Source organism: Salvia hispanica, chromosome 2 (assembly GCF_023119035.1).
Source record: "Salvia hispanica cultivar TCC Black 2014 chromosome 2, UniMelb_Shisp_WGS_1.0, whole genome shotgun sequence".
NCBI lineage: Eukaryota > Viridiplantae > Streptophyta > Magnoliopsida > Lamiales > Lamiaceae > Salvia > Salvia hispanica.
The window spans coordinates 9,575,416-9,600,658 of NC_062966.1; the positions used below are offsets into that span (position 1 = coordinate 9,575,416).

A 25,243-nucleotide genomic window follows, 5' to 3' on the forward strand; every position below is an offset into this window, starting at 1 on the left:
CAGGGATTAATTTCGCTGGCCTTTCGTAATTTGGGATCGTGGCATGCGTATTTTTCAGAATAAGGGATTTCTAATTTTTTCAATTTTTTCTATTCTATTTTAATATTATTTCCCTCCAATCATTTATCAATTGCCTAAATCACCCCTCTCAAATATTTTACTCCTAATTTCTACAAAATCACCGACACAGTTTCCTGTCATGTACAAACACGGCCAGCAAAATAAATGCTTCAGCTGGAAACGAATCCTTGGCTGGATCACCTTCCTCATCCTCTTCACCCTCCCCCATCTCCATCCCCTCCCCCTCCGCCCTCGACCGCCGCGGCTCCCCTGCCGACGCCACCTGATACAACTCCACCCACGACTGATGTAACCACCCAAAACCAGACTACCACTCATCGCTCCAACCGCTCCACTCGCACACCATCATACTTGAAGGATTATGTTTGAAGTAGTTTCTGTCAATTATGCATATTAGTGGGTAGTTCTCTTGTTTAGTAGTAGTTGGTAGTTTCCCAGTACGTTTCTATAAATTAGTTTATGTAACTTTAATAGAGGACATCAGAAAACTTTTCAATCAAGTGCATATTCCTTTCCTTTAGCTTTCTTCCAAACTTTGATTATTACGGTGCTCAGCAATTGGAGTAAGTAGTTGCTCAAAATACTACTTTTGCTTATAACACCACCCACCTCGGCGCCGCCACCTACACCTGCACCATCTGGGCCGTCAACTGCCAGATGAGGACGTGATAAGGGAGATGGAGCGGACGGAGAGGGGGGTGATTAAGGTCGGTGATTTTGTAGAAATTAGGAGTAAAATATTTGAGAGGAGTGATTTAGGTCATTGATAAATGATTGGAGGGAAATAATATTAAAATAGAATAGAAAAAAGAGAAAAAATTAGAAATTCCTTATTCTGAAAAATACGCATGCCACGATCCCAAATTACGAAAGGCCAGCGAAATTAATCCCTCATTTCGAAAGGTCAGCGGAATTGATCCCTTATTCCGAATTCTCTCAGGATATTAACATTTCATAGTTTTAAAATTTTCTCAAATTTTTACATGCTATTGTCAAAATATTAAAAATTAAAATTAGTTGATTATATGCTAACAAATTTTGGGAAAACTTTCCATGTTTTAGAACTATGAGTAGACTTAGATTACATTCATTAATTTCCATGTATAGCTCTTCATTTGTCAAAATTTACTTGTCATACCATATGTCAAAATACCAAGTTATTTTGAAAAATAGAATTTGTACTATAATCTATTAATAAATCGTTCATTCTAAAGATCTTGTGGTCGAAAATAATGCCTCATGAATTTAATTTTAATGATTAAAAGATTCGAAAAGGGCTTTTGAGGAAGTCATATTTTAATCAGTTATGGAAGTTTCCTTTAATCTCTCCCTCAAATCTCACGCATATTTCTCTTTCTTCTTCCCCATAACTGACTCAATTTTTCTACATTGAACACGCCTGGTTGTGTAGTTTCTCACCTAAATCAAATTCTAGTGGTGTCCCTTGATTCCTTTCGGTTTTTTCAACAATGAAAGAAAGTCATTTAATTAATTCGTTCATTGATTTCGAGAATTATTGATAAAATATGATAGAAAGTTATTATATTAGCCGTGTAATTTACATCTATGGTTTTCTGTATTTGTTTGTGATTAGTTCATTCTTGTATTTACTACTCCATCCGTTCCATAGTAATTGAGGCGTTTCTTTTCGGCACGGAGATTAAGAAAAGTTGTGTTAGGTGAGTTAAGTAAAGGGAGAATAAAGTGGAAAATGAAAAAGATAGAGAGATGAAGAGAGAGAAAAGTAAGAGAGAGTAAAGTAGATGTTGAAAAATGTGTTGACTTTTACTAAAAAAGGAAATAACTCTATTACTATGGAACGTACCAAAATGACAAAATAACTCTATTACTATGGAACGGAGGGAGTATTATTTTGCACCAATTGTCGTTTTATTTTCATGAAATCGTCTGACATTTACAGATTTTCGTGTTTTCTTTTCGTAAGTTACAGCTTGTAAATTTTCGACAAATAATGTACTCCCTCGGTTTCACTATAGTTTAGTCATTTTTTCATTTCGGGAAGTTTCTTCATAGTTGAGTCATTTCCATATATGGTAACTTTTTTTTCTTTCTTACTTTATCTCTCTTACTTTATTCTCTCTACTTTATTCACTTTATACTTTATTCTCTCTACTTTTTCCTCTCTCTTTTACTTTTTTATCTATTTATTTAACACACTCAATATCTTTCTTAGACTCCGTGCCCAAAAATTCCGCCTCAACTATAGTGAAACGGAGGGAGTACTATGTTAAACGTATAATGTAGATTGTATTAATGTACGATTATAGTTGTATAATATATATGCTGTCTTTGAATAATGTATATGCCGTCTTTGAATAATGTAGATTACAATGGGTTTAATGTGTGACAGAAGTTAAATCCATTCCCAAAAGGGTTTAGCAATCTATGGGGCTAGGGCATATTACTAACCCATACATCAAAATTCATTTTTGAATTAAGTATATGTTTCAGGGAATAATGTTTAGGCTAAGTAGAACTAAATAATGTACGCCAAGTTGCCTATAATGTACGTGTGTAATACTAAATGATGTACTTGTGTAAGTATTTAATGATTAGCGAGAATTGAATCCATACCCTTTGGGTTCAGCAATCCATGGGTCTAGGTTGTAGTACTCACTCACAAACCAAACCATCACCAAGCACAGAGAGTTTGAATCATTCCCCTTGGGTTTAACAACCCATGGCGCTAGGTTATAGCACCACCACATGAATTAATTTTTATTTTCTAATGCGTTTAAGATTTGGTACAATAAATAATATACCAATAGTATCTAATAATGTGCACGGATCAGTGAATAATGTACATATTGAATAGAATAATGTTGAAATGAAACTGAATTCATGTCCTTTGGGTTCAGCAATCCATGGAGCTAGGTTGTAGTACCCACTCACAAACCAAACCATCACCAAGCACAGAGAGTTTGAATCATTCCTCCTGGGTTTAACAACCCATGGGGATAGGTTATAGCACCACCACATGAATTAATTTTCATTTTTTAATACGTTTAAGATTTGGTACAATAAATAATGTACCAATAGTATCTAATAATGTGCACGGATAAGTGAATAATGTACATATTGAATAGAATAATGTTGAAAGGAAATTGAATTCATGCCCTTTGGATTTAACAATCCATGAGGCTAGGTTGTAGTACCCACTTACAAACGGAACCATCACAAAGGGCAGAGAGTTGGAATAATTCCCTTGGGTTTAACAACCATGGGGCTAGGTTATATAACCACAACATGAATTAAATTTTATTTTTTAATGCGTTTAAGATTTGGTACAGTAAATAATGTACCAATAGTGTCTAATAATGTGCACGGATCAGTGAATAATGTACAGATCGTCCATTACTACATGACACAAATCGTCCATTACTGAGTAAATAAAATCCATTATACTGAAATATTTGTACATTATGTTTATCAGTTAAAACTACTCATAAAATCACAACAAAAACGTCTCATAAACATATACATTATAGGACACAAATCGTCCATTACTGATTAAATAAAATCCATTACACTAAATTTTTTTATATTATGTGTATAAGTTAAAACTACTCATAAAATCAGAACAAAAACGTCTCAGAAACATATACATTACAGGACATAAATCGTCCATTATTGTGTAAATAAAATCCATTACACGGAAATATTTGTACATTATGTTTGTTACTCCCTCAGTCCCTTAAAATTTGGCACCATTTGACCCGGCACGGGTTTTAAGAAATGTAATAGAAAGTGGGTTGAAAAAGTTAGTGGCATGTGAATCATACTTTTATATATTAGTTTTAAAATAAAATGTGAGTGAGAATGAGTTAGTGGAATGTAGGGTCCACTACTAAAAATGGTAAAAGTAAAAGGTGATAAATTTTTAGGGACGGGCGAAAAAGAAAATAGGTGACAAATTTTCAGGGACGGATCACGGAGGGAGTAGTTAAAACTACTCCCTAACGTAGATGATATCTAAACCCTAGAGGTATGACTAGAACTCGTGGATTTTGCGCTATCGCAATAGGAATAACATTATCAACTGCTTCCTCAATATCCAACCTAGGCTGCTTCGTTGCTGTCCAAAATACGACATCATTACATGTTTATAATCGAAGGTATCAATAATTTATCGTATTAATATTATGTAATGCATACTACTTGATAAATAATGTACAAAAGCAAGCAAATAATGCACAAATGAATATAAGATTAACTCAATTACATGCATTTTACGAAACTGATTGATGTAGCTTTAAAAAAAACAATAAAGTAAAAGATCGACCAAAAGAACAATTTCTCGACGAATATACAGGGCAAATACAAGAAATTGGTCAATAATGTACCACAACCACCAAATACTGTGGAACTCTAGCTGAACCAATCGTATCAGATTTGAACTAATTCACGATGAGTGCAAGAGATTTATTACCTGTAGTCTGTGTTGGTTGACTTTTGAAGGATCTGCCTCTTTTCGTCATTGATGTTCTGTCAGACACACCAATGAAATCGACCAAAATCAGTAAAATTTCATCAACCAAAATGTCAAAAACACAACCATAACTCAATAATCAACCAAAATCGTCAATAATGGATAGAATCGCGAACAAACTGAACACAAAGTCGTCATTTACAGAAAAATCGACGAAATCAGTAAGGTTTCTCCCGCAAGAATCGAACAAAAAACCAAATATAACTCAGAAATCAACTGAAAGCTTCAATAATGGACAGAATCCTAAATCAAATTATCACCATTTCATATTTTTCATACAAATCGACCAAAACATTTGTGCATGGTTGCAAAATTGAAACTCAATCGACGCTTAAATCTGTGAATCGTCTATTATGTCAACAATCGACGCTTAGGAGTGTTTCTTGCCAAAAATCAGAACTTTAGAAACCAACCTTTTTGCAAATAGAAACCAAATCGCCCGTGCGAATCAGACCGGAACTTTGTAACTGTGAATCGTCGACCCAGGATGTTTTTCACGGTGAGAATCGCTGGTGGAGTTCGTTTCTCTTGGAATTGAGAGGCGGCTGGTTTCAGAGGTTTGAATTGGTGGAGAAATGTTTTGATAGTGGGTTGATGGGATTGAGTGGTTAGAGAGTGAGCAGATGGAAGGTCTCCCGCTTAATTATCGGACCTTCCATTTTGAAACGCGTTCCAGCCATTATATTTTTACTATTATACCCTTATAATGCATAAAATGGGACCAATAATGTAACACGGGATAAGTTACACAATTTTGATGTTGACCGTCCACATCTCTATTCTAATGGATGATATTAAGATGGAAATAAACACTAAGGGGGCAATAGGACCCTTAATGCTCCCCTAGATCCATATCCATCAACTTTATCTTACGCATAATTTTATAATAAAAATTAATATATAAAAATACAATTAATAATTAACTAACTTTTTCTACACAGTATATTAATTAAAATATCATGCAGAATCAAATCAAGACAATCTAGGGCATCCATAGTAATGCCTTGAAAATCAATCTTATTTTTAGTCACAACCCATTTTTCTCCTACCACTTCAATAATTTTTAATTTCGTCCAACCACGACTTATTTCACAGTCTTCATATTTTCTTTTTAATTTTTTATTTAGATAATAATAACATAAATTAAAATATCAATACTTTTTAAAACAAAACATTAAAATAACCACCGACTTTCCACTTCCAAAGACGCATCAGATGAAGAGTTGCTCTCTTCAAAACTCATTTACAATTTAAAGTGAGAAAGATAGAATGAGAGGAAATGAAAATATGAATGGTAACAGGAGGCAAAGAATGGGGTATTTATAATTAAAAAATAAAAATAAAATGAAAAACACCGCAAATTGGGATGAAAATTGAAAAAGCAATAAGGCTGGAAAAACAGCCGCGGAATCGGGCGCCCGCTGTATATTCACAGCTTAGGGTGTCCACAATAGGGAGGACACGGCGGCCGCCGACTCCGCGGCGATGCCGCGCCTCCCTATAGTGATGGCCACTTGAGGCGCGGCCCTCGACGGCGTACAACACCCGCCCGACTAGTCGGCTTGCCCGCGGCGTGGTGTGGAGAGGTGCGGCGGTTCCCGCGGCTGGCTATAGCTGAGTCGCGAGCCGCGGCGCCTACCCACTTCTGGAATTTTTTATTTTTTATTTTTTTGATTTATCGCCTATAAATAAATCCTCACTCCCCTCATTATTTTCACTCCATTCCAACTCTCTATTCTAAATTTCTCTCTCTAAGTTTTTTCAATACCATCTCCCGAAAAATGGATGATTTGTGGAATGAAGCGTGAGAATCTTTGTATGAAGAGGTGCAGGCGGAAGCGGACGAGGACGCGGCGCGGGAGGCTTCGGCGGCGGTCCCTCGTGCGATTCATCATCGGCGTACAATCCCGCGGGACCATGTCGGATCGCACGAACGGCTAATGATAGACTACTTTGGCAATAACCCTCGTTATCCGCCAGAGATTTTCCGTCGGCGTTTCAGAATGTCGCAACCGCTCTTCACCCATATAGCGACGTCACTGGCTCAGCGGTACAAGTGCTTCACCCTCCGACGTGATTGCATCGGCTGGATCAGTCTGTCTACTTTGCAGAAATGCACCGCTGCAATTAGGCAGATTTCCTATGCCGGCCCCGCTGATATGTTCGACGAATACCTACAGATGGGTGAGACGACTGGCCTACATGTGCTCCGATAGTTTTGTAAGTGCATCCGGGAAATCTTCAGTCCGGAGTATCTACGGAAGCCAACCTCCGAAGAATGCCAGAGACTACTGGATATGCACGGTACGGTGCACGATTTCCTAGGGATGATAGACAGCATCGATTGCATGCACTGAGAATTGAGAAACTGCCTGGTGGCGTGGAAATGCCAGTTCACTACTGGCATGCGTATTTCGGTGTTGCGGGTTCTAACAACGACATCAACGTTATGCAGTCATCGCCTCTCTTCAATGATGAGTGCTGGGGGGAGGGTCCAGAAATTAGATTCGTGGCCAACGGCACGGAGTACAGCAGGGGATACTATTTGGCATATGGGATATACCCTCGTTGGCCCGTTTGTCAAGACAGTTCGGCAACCGATTGGACAGAAGAAAGGCTATTTTGCGCGCAAACAAGAGGCTGCTAGGAAGGATGTTGAGCGAGCTTTTGGTGTGCTCCAATCGCGGTGGGCTATTTTACGGTGCCCGGCACGAGTTTGGCACGAAGATGATGTCGCGAATATCATGTATGCATGTATCATATTGCACAATATGATAATAGAAGATGAAGGATTTGTTGCTGAGCGTCGGACACCGAGAGATGGTGCTAGTTCAAGTCACGGTGTTGCCTCCTCGCCGATACAAATGGGTGTACCTCGTAGTAATGAATATCTGCTCCAACGTTTCACTGATATGCGCAGGGGCACAACACATAACCAACTCCAGGCCGATTTGATTGAAGAGGTCTGGGCACGCAAGGAAGGGGGCGAAGTGTGAAGAAAATGTGTGATGTCGAAAATTTTCATTATATAATTTTCGTCTTCATGTAATACAGCGAAAATTTAGTTAATATTTTTATTTATTAATTTAGTAGTTATTTTCTAATTATTTTCAGTCCGATAATTTTAATTATAGTAGAATTAAAATATACAATCAATTAAAACAAAAAAAAGTGTCCAAAAAAGTGTCCACCATTGCTGTGGACACTTTTTTTTTTTGTGGCTGTGAACGTGGCTTGTCCACCAATGTGTCCTCCTTATTGTGGATATTTTTATTTTCCGACAGCCACATTTTTTTGCCGCTGCAATAAGGCCGGATTTCGCGGCACCACCATTGGCCGCGATTTCCAGCCCTATTTTGAGTGGTCTAATAGAGGATGAAGACAGTATTATTTTTTTCATGAGATTGAAGGAAAAAGTGCAGTAATATTTTACATTTAAATTTTGGCATATGGAGATAAAATAGTGGACCAAGCAAGATTTATCATCACCCACCTACGTATTGAAATACATTTGACGCGAAACTCATGCACCAACCTAGCCAATCACCTTTTCACTTTTCAGGGTCAAATTACTGTATAGCAAACTCAAAGAAAATCTTAAATTACAAGTTCTATAAGTAGTGAAAATCCACAAAATGTGCTTCTTTTTCGAATGTTAACTCCATTGCTCATCACCTTCTTTAAAAGCTAAAGTTAGACCAGATATGGAAAATTTGATCATCTATAGGCCTCGGGTAAGCGGAAGCCGGTCATCACTATTTTATCAGCAAACATCTTGCCGGTCTTCGGCATAACATGCCAATGCAATGTCAAGTTGAAGTTTTTACCACGTAGATTGCTTCCCTATATCAAAAAATAGGGAACAAGCTCTGGTCAATCTCAACCAGGATAACAACTCAATAACCAAAGTTAAAGACATGAACTCACTTGATCAATGAAACGATACTTGTTAGTAGTGTGAATCCAATATTTGGCGTGCTCTTTGGAAGGAATAATACCATCCCACAAAGAGACCTACAAAAGAAAACATACATATCCCTGTGACCGTAACTCAGAATGTCATCAATCTATGACAACTATATTTTATGAACACATTGATCACAAAAGAAAAGCCAGCTATCAGCAGCCTCTTACCTGGTTTAACGCATTTTTGGGGGTTTGATATTCAGCCGCTAAGAATACAAAGACCTATGAAAAACAAGATGGATGCTTTATAAACTCTTGGTTAACTTTAATAGCAACAAGTAGTTGGAAATTCAGTAGCAAACTATGATAAATTATGCCTTAATTAAGGAGCTAGCACGTAGCATTGTGTTTCTCTAGCTTGGAAATTCTGAACCTAAGAAGAACAGAGATGCACAAAAAACATAATATACGAACAAGTTGGAAGTGAAATAATTGGAGGTGTCTAGATAATCCTCAGGCTCCAGTACCTTAGTATAGATTGTGCAGAAAAAGTTCATAGCAACTGAACTGTGCATGTGAATACATGATAAAAGGGTAATGCTAAACCAATCTTCATTATATATAGAAGACAGAAATTAATACAAGTCAATCAAAGCTGACGGTTAAAGAGATTAGAAGATCCTCCCCCAGCTAAAAGGTAACAAAAACAGGAGAACGCAGGGCTATATTGAATATAGTGAAAAAAGACGAACCTGCTTTGTGTTCCATGTAAACAATGACTCCAAATTTGCTGATATATTCAGAGTCAGGCTAACCTGCATGATGTTGAAATCCTCGTTAAACAAAAATGTAAGCCACCAACACTTTAATTGTTTCTCATAATGAAACCAAGAAACTGAGACAATTTTAATTTCTGTCATTAGCACAGGGCATCAAATCTTGCACTCGTTTATCAAATTATAGATCATCCGATCAACACCAGTCCACATACACACTGAATAAAGGTGGAGCTGATGGCAGGTGGCCCATGGCTGGAAGAGGAGAGCCAAAAAAAAATAGTCTTAGAGAGAAAAGTCCCTAAATGTACTACTTTGTACTCCCATTATTTTGGCTGATGTAATGTTCAAATTGGGGGAGCTAAGATGATAGTTACGAACAGGAAACACCACACAAATCAGCCAAGTGTGAAGATGAGCACACATTCACCAAGCAACAATGTAAGCCTTCTTTAAAACTCAACTAGCAGCCAAATCCAGTTCTCTTTTGATTTATATAGATTTGCATATGCATCTTATTGGCAAAGCTTGGATACACACATTCACCAATCATAAACTTGTTCATTGTGTTAAGAAAAACAGGTTAACTATTGTATCACAAGGTAAACCATTATACCAATATTAATTATTAAGATATCAAAGATGTATCACGGTTTGGATGTCAATGTAATATGTAAAATAGTGCATAACTCACTTTATGAAATCAAATTTTCAGGTTAAAAACCTAAAACAAACTGAAACTGCTTTCTCAACTTTCACCTAATAGTACATGCTTAAAATGTAGAATATCATATTGGGGAGAAGAAACTGGCACTATTATGTCTTATTTAATCTACTATTCCTGATATGGTTTAGAATACTTGTTGAGAAAATTGCTCCCACCATATTTAGTTAAGTGATAACCTGCTCCATCAAGAGTGAGATAGGAGTATATAGGATACTTGACGAGTCATTTCCACTTAGGCTGGTCCTAATATATGAGCAATGGCTATCCCCTTGCAAAAATTGGCGACTAACTCATTAAGGATTCATTCATCTGCATGTTAGCGTAACAGATTTTTACAATAAAGAAACTTATATGTATAACTAAGTCCCATCTTCTTGGGAAGCTTCATGGTCTAAAAAGGTTGATCCATGAGTCGATGAGAATATCGGGCCTTTAATTTCAAGGTAAATGCATCTAGACTTTCAGAACAGGTTTTTCATAATAACTAGATTAATCTTTAGGATCCACTAATTTTTCTGACATCGGTGACAAGAAAACACATGAAAAGGGAGATGGGTGTGGAATTACAGGTTGACAATAGGACTACAATTGCATGATCCGCTTAAAATAGCTAGACCTTTTTGTTAGCCAAAAGCTGAACATTTTTTTAGCAACAAAAGCCTAAATTTCGAAGTCGAGCATCAGTTTCTCATTTAGAGACAGATCAGTCCACGCATTAGACAAGATTAAAGAACGATAATAATTCTTTCAATCTCTACGAAATTTAGCACAAATCTACAAACTATACTCCGAAATGAAGGAATTACCTCATCATCACCGTCCGGTTTCTTCTGGAACCAATTGATATTCAACACCTAAAACCATCACAGATAAAAAAAATCAGGGCCAAAACAAAGAGAAACGCGAACCCAATCAACTAATGAAAACACACACGAACCAAATTAAAAGTTAACCTGAACTTCGGAGGTCGGCGACGGCGAATTGAAGTTGTCGGAGACAGAGGCCATGGCGCACATTAGCGCGAGAATGGTGATGGCGAAGGTTAGCAGAGCGTTAGCTCTGTAGCCGAACGAGTGCATGATGATCTTCTGTTTCGAATTTCGGCCGTCCGAGCAAATCTAGAACAAAAAAGGGGCCTCTGTGGATTGAAGAAGATCAATGGGGTTATGACTAGCATTAATTTACCATATTTATAATTTAAAGCTACTTAATTTCTAATCTGATTATCGGCGTCATAATTATAACTTGTTTTCGATTAATATTTACTTGATTTTCTGTATTACGACAGGACATGGATCTCTCTTGGATTCAGATTTTGGGTACTAAAATCTCGGAATTTTGGATTTCACAAGATTTAATTTTTTTCATCTTATTGCTATTAAAATTATAACTGGAGTGAAATGCAATTCATTTTTATATTCGGTGAATTACGATGAATATGATAATTACTTCGTGGAATGAATTGTTTTCATATTATTATTATTATCTTCCTCACTCAAATTTAATAATATGGAGTTTGGTTTTGATTTTTCCTACATTTGGAACTTGTCAAAAAGAATTAATGATTTAGCCTTTTTACAAGCTTACTTTTATTAGTTATTGACATTCTTGATATCTATCCGCATTTACAATTTTTTTCCAAATATACTCGGTTCGATTTTCAATTCAGTTATCATTTCATTTTAGGTGGATATATAGTTATTGATACTACTTCTATTTACGAGTAAAATTGCAGTTACACAATGTAGTTCATATTATTTTTATCATTTTGACAAACCATGGTGTATCAGTCCCAGACAGGATATTGATAACATAATACGAAGCATGCCAGAGTTCCAAAATCAAGCAGAAATCGAATATTTTATCAAATTATTTAGCACTATGCATTACTCAGAAACAGGTAGCTACAAGAAATCAAATCAAAATTAATATAGCAAAATCAAATATACGAACTTCAGTGAAGTTTAAAACACTGTAAGCAAAAAAACAAGAACAGATTTGGTATGGACCGTACAGATCCTGATCCGATGAGAAGTGGCCATTTTCTGACAAGTATAACCTGTGTATAGTTACCACTCATCATGCTTCTAAAGGTGCCAACATGTCTATGAAATATGAATCAACTACTCGAAAATCCCCATGTAGTCATCAAAGAAGAAGCAATGCACTAAAATAAACGAATGATACCGATCAAACACACGAAAATCTAATCGTGCAAAGCTTCTAGTAATGTTTTAAGAATTCAAATGTGCGTTACGATGATATGATCAAATCCACGTATGTTTTAAGTGGTAAGTTCATTCATGATTGCAATCGCAATTGTACATTTGGAAAATCAACAGATTACTTAAATAGATGAACAAAAATTTGGTCTATATTATGAAATACAGTACTCACTCAACTCAACTCAGCTTGCACGTTATTAAATATTGTCAAGTACATAAAAAAAAAAAAAAAAAGATACTACAACAAAGATGAGATAGGTCAAAATTGGATCCAAAATCCCAAATAAACGTGAATATTGAATGGAGATGAACCCTAAAAAGAATTGTTTATATTCTAGTCCCATGGCCAACCCACACTTCCGAAGCAAGTTGTGCAGAAAGAGAATAAACTGTGCTCACACCAAAGCTTACCATTATGTTCCTAATTTAGCCTTTCCTTTTCCACTTCTCCCTCAACTCAACAACCCAAGTTGCTCTCAACTGCTCTTGTCCTTGCCGCAGCACCTTCAAAAACCAAACCTAATCAGCAGACTCCAACATGACCATAGTATATCACATGTAACGATTCTAGGGCGAAAAAGAATATACAAATAGAAACATGGGATAAATAGTAGTACTCTCCCACGAAGCTGGAGAAGGAAACGGCCACGTACTTCTCAGAAGACTCAAGCCAATATGAAAAGTATAACACTGAACGGTTTAGCAACTTTTAAGTATCAAACAAAATTCATCGTGGATTTAGATTACTACATGTTGGGTCCCCATAATGTCTTGTCACTTCCTGGAAAATGCTAAGACTATTCTAAAGACCAAAATGAGAAAAATTATTGGATGTAGTTGTATAGAGTAAGAGCAACTAAGTCTCGTTCTGTATTGAACAGGAAGCATCACAACATAAAATAATTCTTAAGGATCTTCTTTGGAAAAGAAAATATCATTGTTCTTAATCTAGATGAGTGAGACAACAAAGGGTGACAGACACCTATAACATCCGTCAATCTAAGCTACTGCCTAATTCAGATACAGTACTTTTGTTTAAGGTATTGCATCCGAAATCAAGTTGAAAAACCAAACCAAGTAACCGAGCATAAAAGATGAAAAAACTTAGTACATTAGATCCAGACCAACAGTTTATCATCCAACATCAGGTATTAAGAACAAATAGTTTCCTAGCAAATTATGCCAATCAAAATAAGAAGGAAATAAATTCTGAAAGCCACTATAGCAAGTCAAAGCCAATAATTTTGTAAACTATAGTTTAGACTTTTGAGATTGAAACCTTTATGCTGGAATTCCAATAGTTGGTCTTGAAAATTAGACTTTGGAGGTTTGTAGCGTAAGTATCCAAGTTGCAATTTAATAGTATATCCTAATAAATTATTCATTAAGCATGGCCATATTTTTCTAATACTCCATAAAATAAGAAAGTACCTCTTGTACAACTTCTTAGAACCACAGGGGCAGGGTGAATTTCTACTTGTTTTCCCACTTTTTGCCATGTTTGATCTTGCAAGATCCAATGCAGATGATCCCATCATTTTCTGGATCTGCAATTATTAATACTTAACAAATGAATAAAATAGCACATTTGATGAATCAAGAAAAAGAAGCCATGGGTAAAGGAACAACAGCATTACAGCAATCAACATTCAACACCTTGCCCCTTACTTTATAGAATAACATAAATCACACAGATAAGCTTCTTATATGCAGTATAGTCAGTGTCAGAGCATAAAGCTCTTCTTTGTTCTTATGCGGCCAGCACCCAGGAACTGGGCACCAAACAGAGGTTCTGCAGCAGGCCCCTGTATTCCTTACTACTAATATCTTAATTACTAGTTTACACTACTTTTCTACACATAAAAGCATGAAGTTTCTTGAAATGTAAATTAATCAAAATAATTTTATGATATTAGACCAATTTTAAATAACAGATGGCAGATAGGCACCCTATGCATCATATAATGGCCACCTAGTGTAGATGGTGCATAGCATTGCTGATACTGGCAAATGCGGGTGGACTAAGCTCTGCCTAGGCTATTTTACAATAATGAGTAATATTTGTTACTTGAGACTCAGTAATGCATTTTTTCCTGTACCCTCTTAAATAATTTACTCTACTCCATGTTTTGTTTTATGTGTGTCTTTGTTTGATTCAATTGCAAGATTAAATTTTGCTTTTCGATTTGCCAATTTCATTTATTTTTGGTTCAACTCTAAGAAATAGACACCCAGGATACCATAAAAATCCATGTAGTATGATTTAACTCTCCATTGCTAGCTAAACCCCGTTTCCAAAAAAGGCTGTTTCCCAAGTTTTACAAAAAAAAGACGTACTCCTTATCTGAGACGCCACTGTATTTAGAATAACTACAATTATCACTCACTATGTTCATCATTGCTGAAACCAGCATATATTCAAAATTCTGTTTTCTACAGTCAGAGGCCAAGCAAGCAAGGAAAGTTTCAAACTTTTCATTAAAGGTCAAGCAAATGTAAGAGAAAATCATTAAAATCTGCCTCAAATAGTAAGACACAAACAAACTAATTATTCTCATAAATAATAATGTCCAAGTTGGTAAATCATACTACAGACAAAGAAATAGATTTAGTCCATATATTTTTCCACCCACTATCTATAAATCATTAAAATCAGAGCTGTTAAGAATAATCCTTTTTCAGAAACTGATAGCCTGCTTCAAATTATGTTCAAATTGAAGATTTTTGTTGATACAAACTTTTTTGCTACATAGACTACAAGTAAAAGTTATGTCTGTGAAGGTGAATTTAGTCCAAGAAACTTGAATGTATCTACATGTCTGTAGATCCAACCACGTAGAACATCTATTTAGGCTTCGAGCAGTTAAATAACACACGAACTTTTCAATCAATGAAAGATTCAATAGCAGCAAATAAAAATGAAAAAACATTGTGCATTATGATGAGAACCTCGGACATGCTCTTTGGGATAGGTTTTCCTTCAGCTTGAAGTTGTTCAAGCTTTGCCTGAGCTTGCTTGGCCCACGTAAACTTAGCTAAGGTATTCTCAACCTCTGTCAGCGTGCAATTACATTGTTTTGCTGCATCCTGCTTGTGCTTGGTTTGGATGTTCTACAAAGAATATAAAGCCAAATCAAAAGTGAGACACCATTAATTAATGGACCCCCAATTTACATAGTTCTCAAACAGCCTTCAGGGATAACCCTTTATGACCTAATTTAGAGCATTGAAGTAAGTCTAAGAATTCAATACTACATAGCCTCAGCCCTTCAACTTCTGTACCTTGAAATTTTGAACAAAAAACATTAAAATAAGTGACAAAAAGTTAGTAGAAGTCCTATGCAAATCTATCAGTTCCATGAAGAGACTTCTGTTAGAAAATTTTAAAGAAACGATGGGAAAACTGCTGAACCAGCTCTAGTAGGCTTTGACAAAATTGAAAAGTAGAGGTTTCTATGCTAACCAACAAAGGAATAAGGAAACAAGTATCTTTTCATCAGTAAGTCTAGCTTTAGTGCCTACTCCCTAGCAAAATCAACAGAGCTTTCCAAGAAAAGAAAGAAAATGAAAAAGAATGTCATTTAGAACTGTGTAAATTCTAGGAAGCCTGAACAAGCAAATGCAGAAAATGGAGGAATCCGAGGAACATATTCAATGGCAGGTGTAGGCACCAGAAAATGAAATACTACTAGTAGCAATTCCAGTAATTCAACTAAAAAACGATATGAATTAATCAGGAAGGAACCTCCCCAGTATTATCAACACCGCCTAGGTATCGAATTATGGCCTCTTGCTTCTCAAAGGCGTCGTTAAAAGTGGCCTCACTGCTTCTGCCAACTACGAATTGCTTCAAAGTCCCCAATTTCCTAGCCTTCCTCATCTCCTCCGCAAATACTGTAGGCATATTACAGATAAATAACAAGATCTGTATTTACAGAAACACTAGTTTTGGTTGGGAGGAGAAGCACTCACGAAGAAGGGTGAACGACTGGGCCGATTGTGAGGGTGGGGGTTCGGTCTTCTGGCCGGTAAGAACTCCTTTGACCTTGTCCATCCATGAGAAGCTGAGATGCGGCGTCGTAGAGATGTGGCGGAGAGTGGACGAAGAGAGATTCCGGCGGAAGGGAGATGAGAAAATTGATCGGAGCATTATGTATTCTGTTCACAATACATACATTGCTTCGGTTTAGACTTTAAACCCTTCTTCCTCAATGGGGTTTAAGTATTTATTTTCCTAAGAGTAAAGCCAAAATTGTTCTTGAACATATGATCATTTTACGTTTTTGGTGCTAAACATTATCTTTTGGATTTTTTGATTCTGAACATATGGAAATTTGATCATTTTGGTCATAGACTAACGGATCCGTTAAAAACTAACAGTCAACGGGTTTAATCTCGATTTTGACCAAATTAAACATTAATTCTGATTTTTTACTCCCGGATTAATTCTCTAATTGTTTTTATAATTATTCTTATAAAATTAGAATTAAATAATTGGGAGCTCCCCAATTATTTTCGGCGCCGCTGCCTCCGTCGACCTACCCGGCGTGTGGGAGCCCCTCGTCGCTGACGCCGGAATCACCTCCATGCACATGGCAGTGACACGGTTCAACACCGTAGTCCTCCTCGACCGCACCCACATTGGCCCCTCCCGCACCAAACTCCTCCCCCAAACCACCTGCCTCCACAACGACTGCACCGCCCATTCCCTCCTCCTCGACCTCAAACCAACGACCTCCGCCCTCTCACCATTCTCACCGACACCTGGTGCTCCTATGGCCAGTTCCTCCCCGGCGGCACCCTCCTCCAGACCGGCGGAGATCTCGACGGTTTTTGCAAAATCCGCAAATTCACCGAGGCAAGGCGGCGAAGATCTCTGGCCAGTTCCTCCCCTGCGAACCGGATTCGGTATGCGAGTGGGAGGAACTGCAGGATGTCCAACTGTACCGAGGCAAGGCGGCCAGCAGCATCAAGTTTTTCCCGTCGCGGAAGGAGATCGGCCTTGTCGATTTCGCATTCTTCAACCAAGTTAAGGATAATCATATGGATAACCTGTACACCCCTACGTCCACTTGCTTCGAAACGTTCAATTGTTTATTTTCACTAACATATTTTAATTTTAAAAGAATATTTATAAAAGTAATTAGGGAATTAATTAGGGAGTAAAAAATCAGAATTAAAAATTTAATTTGGTCAAAATCGGGATTAAATCCGTCGTAACCGTTAGTTCAGGACCAAAATAATCTAATTTTCATATGTTCATGACCAAAAAATCCAAAAGATAATATTTAAGACCAAAAACGTAAAATGATCATATGTTCAGCAATTTTGGCATTTACTCTTTTGTTAAAATAAATTATACTCTCTCAATCCCATATAATTTGGCTCATTTTTCTATTTCGGTTCGTCCTCATAATCTGTCCCATTTCACTTTTTATCATTTTTGTTAGTGGACCTTATATTCCACTAACTCATTCTTACTCTCATTTTATTATAAAAATAGAATCCACATTCCACTTACTTTTTAACTCAGTTTTTATTACATTTCTTAAAATTCGTGCCCAGTTAAAATGAGACGAATTATCTGGGACAAAGGGAGTGATAAACTAATGATAATACTTCTTCCTACCCCTTAAAAGTGATGCATTTCTTAGCATAAGATTTTAAAAATAGTACTCTCCCGTCCCATTATAGATGGTATACTTCGATAATGGCACGGAATTTTGGGAGATAGTATTATTTTATGTGTTAAATGGAGAAACAAAAATATTATATTTTATATTAATATGAGAGAGAACTCTTTGTAAAGAGGAAATTAACATATTTTATGAGACAAACTAAAAAGGAAAATGTGACACCTATTATGCAACTAAGGAAGTTCTCCCTCCGTCCCCCATTAGGAGTCACACTTTGATCGGACACGGGTTTTAAGAAATGTAAAGAAAAGTTGGTTGAAAAAGTTAGTGGAATGTGGGACTTACTTACCATTTATGGTAAAAACAAAGTATGACTCTCAATTGAGGACGGACCGAAATGGAAAAGTGTGACTCTTAATAGGGGACGGAGAGAGTAATATTTTTTGAGTTAAACAAAATTAAAAAAAAAATAGAATAAAAAATATAATTAGAGTGTGTAAACATATTACTACCATTTTTTACTATTAAATACTTCTTTATTGAAAATAGACTATATTTATTATTTTGGAATGTGCTTAAAAATAGACCAATTTTATTTAAGGAAATTTTTTCCTCTCGTCTCATTATTCACTAATAATACTTCAATCATCTTTTTTTTTATCTTCGTTACTTTAGCAATTGTGCATTAAAATTTGTGTAGTTTTAAATGTAAACTAGTATTAACACTCGCGCTATGCACGGGACATAAGCTTTTCAAATAATGAACACAAATCCTAATGAGATATAGAAAATAAGAATTAAAAATAATATAAAGATTTACAAAAACGTAAATGTGATTATCTTGTCCCACTTTAAATGAAAAATTTACTCCGTCCTAATAAATAACATTTCAAATTCGGTAATCGATTTTGTACAATTTTAATTTATAATATAAGTGGAGTAAAATAAATGACAAATAAGAGATGTGTGACTAATGATAAAAAATATGAGTTAGTTAGAATAAGATGAATAAAGAAAATATGTGCGAGTAGTGATTAAAGAGAAAAACTTAGAAAAACAACAACAAACCAAACAATAGTTCATAAGTTTTGTTTAAGATAGACGAACAAATGATACTATCATTCACAGTACACGAATTAGGTTGATCAAGTATGCCATCACTCGTAGCTATTGAACTTTTAACAGATACACCAACATTAGCTAAACAAAAATGTAATAAAATTAGTAAGTTCAAATATAATACAATATGATTCAAGATACAATTCAATATTTACCATAAAATTAGTAGTCATTTTTCTTTACTGAAAGTTATCCCAATGTATTGCCCATATATATCAAGTTATTTACAACATATACCACAATTAATACATCAATAGTAACGTGAGTTTCACTATCTACTAAGGACTCGTTTGGTATGTTAGTAAAACCAAGAAATAGATATATATCAATTCATTTCTAAGTATTTGGTATTCAATTTACACTAACCTGAAGCCCGTATAATTCACAATGGCCCATCTTGGGCCTGCAGATAATGCCTCAAAATGTACAGTTACGTATCTTACCAATTTGGTGAGATACTATTCCTACTTCAATTTATGGATCCAAATAAAATAAAAAATCTCCTTCATACCCTTATCATATCATTCTGCCGTCAATCTCCATTCACAAAAATCCTCCTACAATTTTTTAATACCATTTTGCCGTCAATCTCCATTCACAAAAATCCTCATACGATTTTGCCGTCAATCTCCATTCACAAAAACCCTCCTACCATTTTGCCGTCAATCTCCATTCACAAGATATGTAGTTTTTCAGAGCCAGAAAAACACATGATAATCCAAGGAGGTTTACACCAAATCCTCCGTTGCATTCCACATGTCCTGTGGAAGTTAAATTTGTTGATGTGCATTTAAAAGAAGACGTTGTATTGGTCTATTGTAAAAAAAAGTAGCAATTTACTCGCTATTTGTTGTAGCGAGGTGGAAAGAACTGCAACACCAGCACATATAAAATCTTTTGTTAATACTTGCAAACTATTTCTCCAAATACACGCCATTACATATTGCAAAAATATGTGCTCCCTCAGTGAAGGATCCGTCACTTGGGTTACGTAGCATTTTCTCAGGCATGTTAAAGACTGGAAAATCAGGACAAAAAAAAAATTGGCTGTGTAGTTTATGATCTTTTGAGCAATCTGCTGTGAGATTATAGGGGAAAAAGAAGCCAAATTTGATATTCTTTTTGATTGAAATATTATGGAATTCAAAAGATTTGATTAGGTCAATACAAAGGACAATCCAGGAAATAAATGAATTTATTAAGGTCAAATTTGTATTGCATATTTATTTCTTATTTCATAACTTTCCTATCAAACAAAGTGGGCTTTTTAGAAAAATAATTAACTAGGTTATCAGACGTGTGTTATTAAAATTATATCTTTTCCTAACTTGGCTTTAAATCTAGATCACTAACTAACCTAGATATATTCCACATCACTTATCAAACGAGCCCTAACATTACTTTAACAGTTTAACTACCTATCCTCCTCTTTTTTACTTTATCAATTTTATCTTAATTCACATAAAATATCATATGTTCATATTTATATGGACGGATGAAGTATAAAATAAAATGAATGTTGATTCACTTTTTAGCTAAATAATAGATTAAAAGAATAATGAAACTTAAACAAAATTATACAAATACTTAACATTGAACAAATACTTAAATAACCTAAATTTAAAATATATTTACATAGTCTCAAACTCCTAAATTCGTGTATTGTTTGTTAACGTAGTTAATTAATATTACTCCCTTCGTCCCATTGAAGATGACCCATTTTCCTTTTTGGTTTGTCCCAATCAAGATGACTCATTACTTAAAATGAAAATACCTTTATCTCTACTTTATTCCCTCTCTCTTACTTTACTCTCTCCTCTTACCACACAAAATATAACTGCATAAAATCCCGTGCCGTCCAAGGAAGGGGTCATCTTCTTTGGGATGGAGGGAGTATTACTTAACATAACCAAATATCAAAACAATCAGCCATTAAATACCTTAATTTTTTACTAACTGTTTAGATGATCGCAAATAAAGTACTTGAAGCCCACAACTATATATCAAGCACATATAGATACACCTCAATAGCCTAATTTAATAGCCTCCATCGTCTTCTTCATATTGCTCCCCACCCCGTCACCGATGTCGCTAGCTCCCTCATTTCCCAACGCCGGTGATTCTCTCTTTTCCCTCATTTCCTTCTCTCTCACGCCTCACTCGCCAAGTGGAGGGGAGATTTGATGACGGAAATAGGGGGTTTTGCGGAGGATTTTGGTGGGTCTGCACAGCTGGGTAGCTGGCGCTGCCGGCGTACTTCTCTCTTTCTCGCTCTGAAGTCCAGCCGTTGTCGCGAGTCGGGCTCGGCCTTGACTGTCATGGAAAGTTTGGTTTTTGTTTCGATTCAATGGTTGATCTTTATTATTCAGCTATAATTTTCCATTTTTGTTGTAAGGTTCCAGAAATGGATAGATCTAAAGAATCCACCTTTATCCTGTCGAGTTCATCGGAGCATCGCTGGATTATGGCGAGAATTATCCCACGAGCTGCAGTAAGAATATGTTCACATTAGTCCAGTCGCCACCGCGTGGGCTTGCCGGCGTGCGAGTCCAGCTGTCAGCTCTCCTCTTTATTCCGCTGCCGCCACAGTAACCCATCCTACACAGCAGTAGCGTCGCCGCTTCCTCTTCATCTCCGGCATCTCTCTCGTCGCCTTGCCGGCCAGCTATCGCCGGAGCCGTCGCGGATTCCAAGCAGAACCAAACCTGCTACAGGGCAATCACAAAATCAGTCCACAAAATGCAGATTCTAGTCTATCTATTTAAAAGTGATTGCATTTGGTTGGGTCATTTGAGAAGCCAATAAAAGCTGCATTTTTCAAAATGACTAAAAGGATAAATCAAAATAGCTTTACATTTTCCCTTCAACAAGGGTATTAAAGTCTTTTCAACAAACTGGCACTTTAGATTAGTAAGATACGCTACGTGAAGGTGTAAGAGAATAGTTCGATCTATAGTGAAACATTGGACTAAGATGGAGAGAGTAATTTTTATACTATTTGAATTCAAAATTTGAAAGTAAATATTCATTTATACGATTATTATTTAAATTCATGATAGATTATTAAACTCGATTACATTCGTAATGAATATGCTAAATTATTAGTTCTAAGTTTTAGGATTTGGTTTTCGAGGGGAGTATTATATTGCTAACTAAAATTAAATAATAGCCATTAAATATTCAAATCAAAGGCGTAGATCATCAGTCCCGGAATGTTAATACGATCAACAAAAAATGTCAATAAGGGTATTAAGGTTAATTTACAACAAATTAGTTGTAACTAACTTTTGAAAAATATCCCATAACTTTAAAACGCATATAATTTTCCCGATTTAAATTATTTTTCGCACAACATATATCAAATTAAAGATAATTTCATAAGGATTCTAACGAGTCTCACTTGCATTGTTCCGATGTCAAAGTTTGAAAAAAAAAAAATAATTTTCATAAATTTTGTTAACAGCTTTATATCAATACACAACACATAATATGTCAATACAATGATTGTACAATGTCAATATGAAATTGTATTGACATTGTCAAGTCTTTGTGTTGATGTATTTCATACACTGTATTGACATTGTATTTCTAAACCCTTAATTTGATAGTTGCTATTATCTTTTTAATATTAAAATATGAAAAACGAAAATACACGTGACAAATTATAGATCATAAGATTTCTAAAATGTTATAATCTTAAATTAGTTGTAATTAGCAATTAAATGATGAGTTAACGATTGATCACTCTCCTGATTTTTCATTTTATTTTATTTTAGTTGAGGCTAACTTAGCCCAATAAGTCCACACTCAATAACTCTAGGAACCTTTTACTAGAAGCTAGTGTCACCACCCGTATGATATACAAACTAAATAATTTTTTACGTACACATTTTTAAAAAAATAAATAAAATAAGAAATAATATTAACATGTAGTCTTTAAAAAGGGAACATGTTTTTAGGTTCATAGACTTTGTCAAAGTATCATTTTAGGTCCGTAAACTTTGAAAATATAATTTTAAGTCTGTCAACTGCAAGTTAATATCATTTGAGGTATTTTGAACTTTTTTCGGACGAAAATGGTCTTAAGGCTTTCAAAGGGCAATTTGGACAATTCTTTCGCCACTCATCTTTCGTCAAAGACCTAGAGTTCAACAATTTTTTTTACTAATACTATTTAATTCAAATTACCATCCAAATTGAATTTAAATATAATTAAAATTTGCCATAAAAAATAGTAGTATGTGTTAACTTTTCAATTATTAGATGACCAATTATTTAGGGATAGTGAATTGAGACTTGATACTTTATTTTATTTTTTTAATCTAAACTGCATTTTAAGAACTTACTATAGGTAATTTGTGAATTAACTTTAATTTGTTTGTTTTGAAATTATATAACTATTAATTTGGATTGTCATTCGGAGTATTATTTATATGAATTTCAGAATGGAGATTAATTACCATCCAAATTGAATTTAAATATAAAAATTTGCCGTTAAAAACTGTTGGACTATAGGTCTACGACGCAAAATGAGTGGCGAAATAATGGTCCAAATTGCCCTTTGAAGGCCTTAAGGGCATTTTCGTCTGGAAAAAGTTTAAAATACCTATGATATTAACTTGTAGTTTACGGACCTAAAATGATATTTTCAAAGTTCACGAACCTAAAATAATACTTTGGCAAAGTTTTTGTACCTAAAAAAATGTTTCCCCCTTTAAAAATCATAAATATACAATAAAATAACACTTTATTGAACAACTAAAAACATATACTCCCTCCATCTAATAAAAATAGAGATATTTGAAACAAAACATATTTTAATGCATAATCTATCAATATATAAAGGCAGAGTTTTTTGGGTTGCCATGTGGCTCATTTTGGGCGGGAAAACTATCAATTGGGCAAACAAAAGGCAAATAAAAATTGGTCCAATGAAAGACATAAAAAATGGCTTCTCCAAGAAGTTTAAGGCATTTATATAGATACACTATGAACTGAATCAGTATTTTTGTGGACTGATTTTTGATTGCAGCATCACAGGGTGCTTGGAATCCGGCAACAGCTATGATGATAGGGTGGCAGGCTTAGGGAGACAAGCGGTGGTGGCAAGGCGGCGGCTGGCTGAGAGAAAACGTGGGTTCCAGAGCGAGAGAGATGCAATGCAAGGAAAGTTGAGAAGACGAAAAAGAAGAAGAAGGAGAGAGAGAAGTACGGCGGCGGCGACAAATTCATTCAAAGATCCGATCTTTACCCGCCGGAGAATAAGAAAATGGAGAGGAAATGAGAAAAGCGCTGGAGTCAGCGAGGCAGCACGAAGGAGCGGCGAGGAAGGAGCGGTGGAGCGACGAGGAAGCAGCGGTGGAGGAGTGATGCGACATGGCTGAAGTAGCGTCGGCGAGCGTTGCGGCGTTGTGGCGAGGAAAGGCGATTCCGACGATTGAGAGGGGGAGAGAGAGGGTGAGGCGGGGAGGGGGGGACGGAGAGGCGGCTTTTGTATTACACCATGTAGGGTTTGTACTTTGTAGGGTGTAGTACTCCCTTTTTTCTTCATAGTTGAGGCGGAACGGAATTTTAGAAATGAATGTTGGGTGTGTTAAATAGATAGATAAAAGAATAAAATAGAGGAAAAGGTAGAGAGCAATGACGGACCCAGGTGGGGTCGGCTGCCCCACCACCGGTCCGTGAATACCTCTGAGAGCATCCACTATAGGTGGACACTTTTTGGTGGACAATTTTTTTTTTTTTTTTTGTCCATAACCACTATTTATTTGTCCACGGCCACAAAAAAAAACTTTCCGCAGCAATAGTGGACACTTTTGTTAGCCACATTTCACTTTATTTTTATTCTTTGTATATTTTAATTCAATTAGACTTAAAATTATCGGACTAAAAATAATTAGAAAACAAGATAATAATAAAATTAAAAAGTGCGATGAGACCAAATATTCGTTGTATTAATGGATACCGGAAAATTATACAACGAACATTTTATAAAAAAAAAAACATATAAAAACAAATAAAAACACCGCCACCATCTACTCGGTGGCGGAGTCGGAATCCTACTGCCTCTAACTTCGTCGCCCACTCCCCCCGGCGCCGCCGCCACCCCTTGCCCGCCCCTGCCCCCCGACGCACCCGGCGCCGCTGGACCAGTCAGCCCCAGATCCTCTCTGATCCTACACATGAGCTCATAGTATATCGCCTTGGTGATCGGGTCGGTGGCCGACTCGTAGAAACGGCAGTTCTCTTGCAGTTGTTTCATC

General features: G+C 36.0%; 3 protein-coding genes across 5 annotated transcripts; 1 reads left to right on the plus strand and 2 right to left on the minus strand.

Annotated features, from left to right (window-relative positions):
• Window positions 1–6,594: 6,594 nt before the first annotated feature.
• Window positions 6,595–7,238, plus strand: LOC125206241. The gene is made up of 2 exons (XM_048105524.1): window positions 6,595–6,795; window positions 6,837–7,238. Exons 1-2 carry the CDS (start codon window positions 6,595–6,597, stop codon window positions 7,236–7,238), a joined length of 603 nt encoding a protein of 200 aa, XP_047961481.1.
• Window positions 7,239–8,117: 879 nt separating this feature from the next.
• Window positions 8,118–11,172, minus strand: LOC125204477 (signal peptidase complex subunit 3B-like). The gene is made up of 6 exons (XM_048103140.1): window positions 10,954–11,172; window positions 10,807–10,854; window positions 9,250–9,312; window positions 8,726–8,779; window positions 8,519–8,605; window positions 8,118–8,434 (listed from the first exon to the last, which is right to left on the minus strand). The coding sequence occupies exons 1-6, from the start codon at window positions 11,077–11,079 to the stop codon at window positions 8,309–8,311; spliced, it is 504 nt and encodes a 167-aa protein (XP_047959097.1). The 5' UTR covers window positions 11,080–11,172; the 3' UTR covers window positions 8,118–8,308.
• A 733-nt stretch (window positions 11,173–11,905) lies between these two features.
• On the minus strand, window positions 11,906–16,404 carry LOC125204077 (protein translocase subunit SecA 1). 3 transcript variants are annotated; one of them, XR_007173484.1, is made up of 6 exons: window positions 16,198–16,404; window positions 15,971–16,119; window positions 15,175–15,336; window positions 13,657–13,772; window positions 12,637–12,729; window positions 11,906–12,045 (listed from the first exon to the last, which is right to left on the minus strand). XR_007173484.1 is itself a non-coding variant. In XM_048102624.1 (5 exons), the coding sequence occupies exons 1-5, from the start codon at window positions 16,373–16,375 to the stop codon at window positions 12,702–12,704; spliced, it is 633 nt and encodes a 210-aa protein (XP_047958581.1). In that variant the 5' UTR covers window positions 16,376–16,404; the 3' UTR covers window positions 12,394–12,701. The 3 variants fall into 3 exon arrangements, 1 of the variants encoding a protein (XP_047958581.1); XR_007173483.1 differs by having other exon boundaries at window positions 11,906–12,059; XM_048102624.1 differs by lacking the exon at window positions 11,906–12,045 and having other exon boundaries at window positions 12,394–12,729.
• Window positions 16,405–25,243: the final 8,839 nt, after the last annotated feature.

Bases quoted from the DNA above. Each gene is read 5' to 3' on its own strand.
- LOC125204477 (XM_048103140.1), bottom strand. From the start codon at position 11,079: ATGCACTCGTTCGGCTACAGAGCTAACGCTCTGCTAACCTTCGCCATC. The intron at 10,855-10,953 runs GTTAACTTTTAA...TGATGGTTTTAG, and splicing joins CGCCGACCTCCGAAGTTCAG to GTGTTGAATATCAATTGGTT. The intron at 8,780-9,249 runs GTTCGTCTTTTT...TGTTTTTCATAG, and splicing joins TTACATGGAACACAAAGCAG to GTCTTTGTATTCTTAGCGGC.
- LOC125204077 (XM_048102624.1), bottom strand. From the start codon at position 16,375: ATGCTCCGATCAATTTTCTCATCTCCCTTCCGCCGGAATCTCTCTTCG. The intron at 15,337-15,970 runs GTTCCTTCCTGA...TATTCTTTGTAG, and splicing joins GTGTTGATAATACTGGGGAG to AACATCCAAACCAAGCACAA. The intron at 13,773-15,174 runs GTTCTCATCATA...TAATAATTGCAG, and splicing joins TCCCAAAGAGCATGTCCGAG to ATCCAGAAAATGATGGGATC.
- LOC125206241 (XM_048105524.1), top strand. From the start codon at position 6,595: ATGTCGCAACCGCTCTTCACCCATATAGCGACGTCACTGGCTCAGCGG. The intron at 6,796-6,836 runs GTGCTCCGATAG...GGAAATCTTCAG, and splicing joins GTGAGACGACTGGCCTACAT to TCCGGAGTATCTACGGAAGC.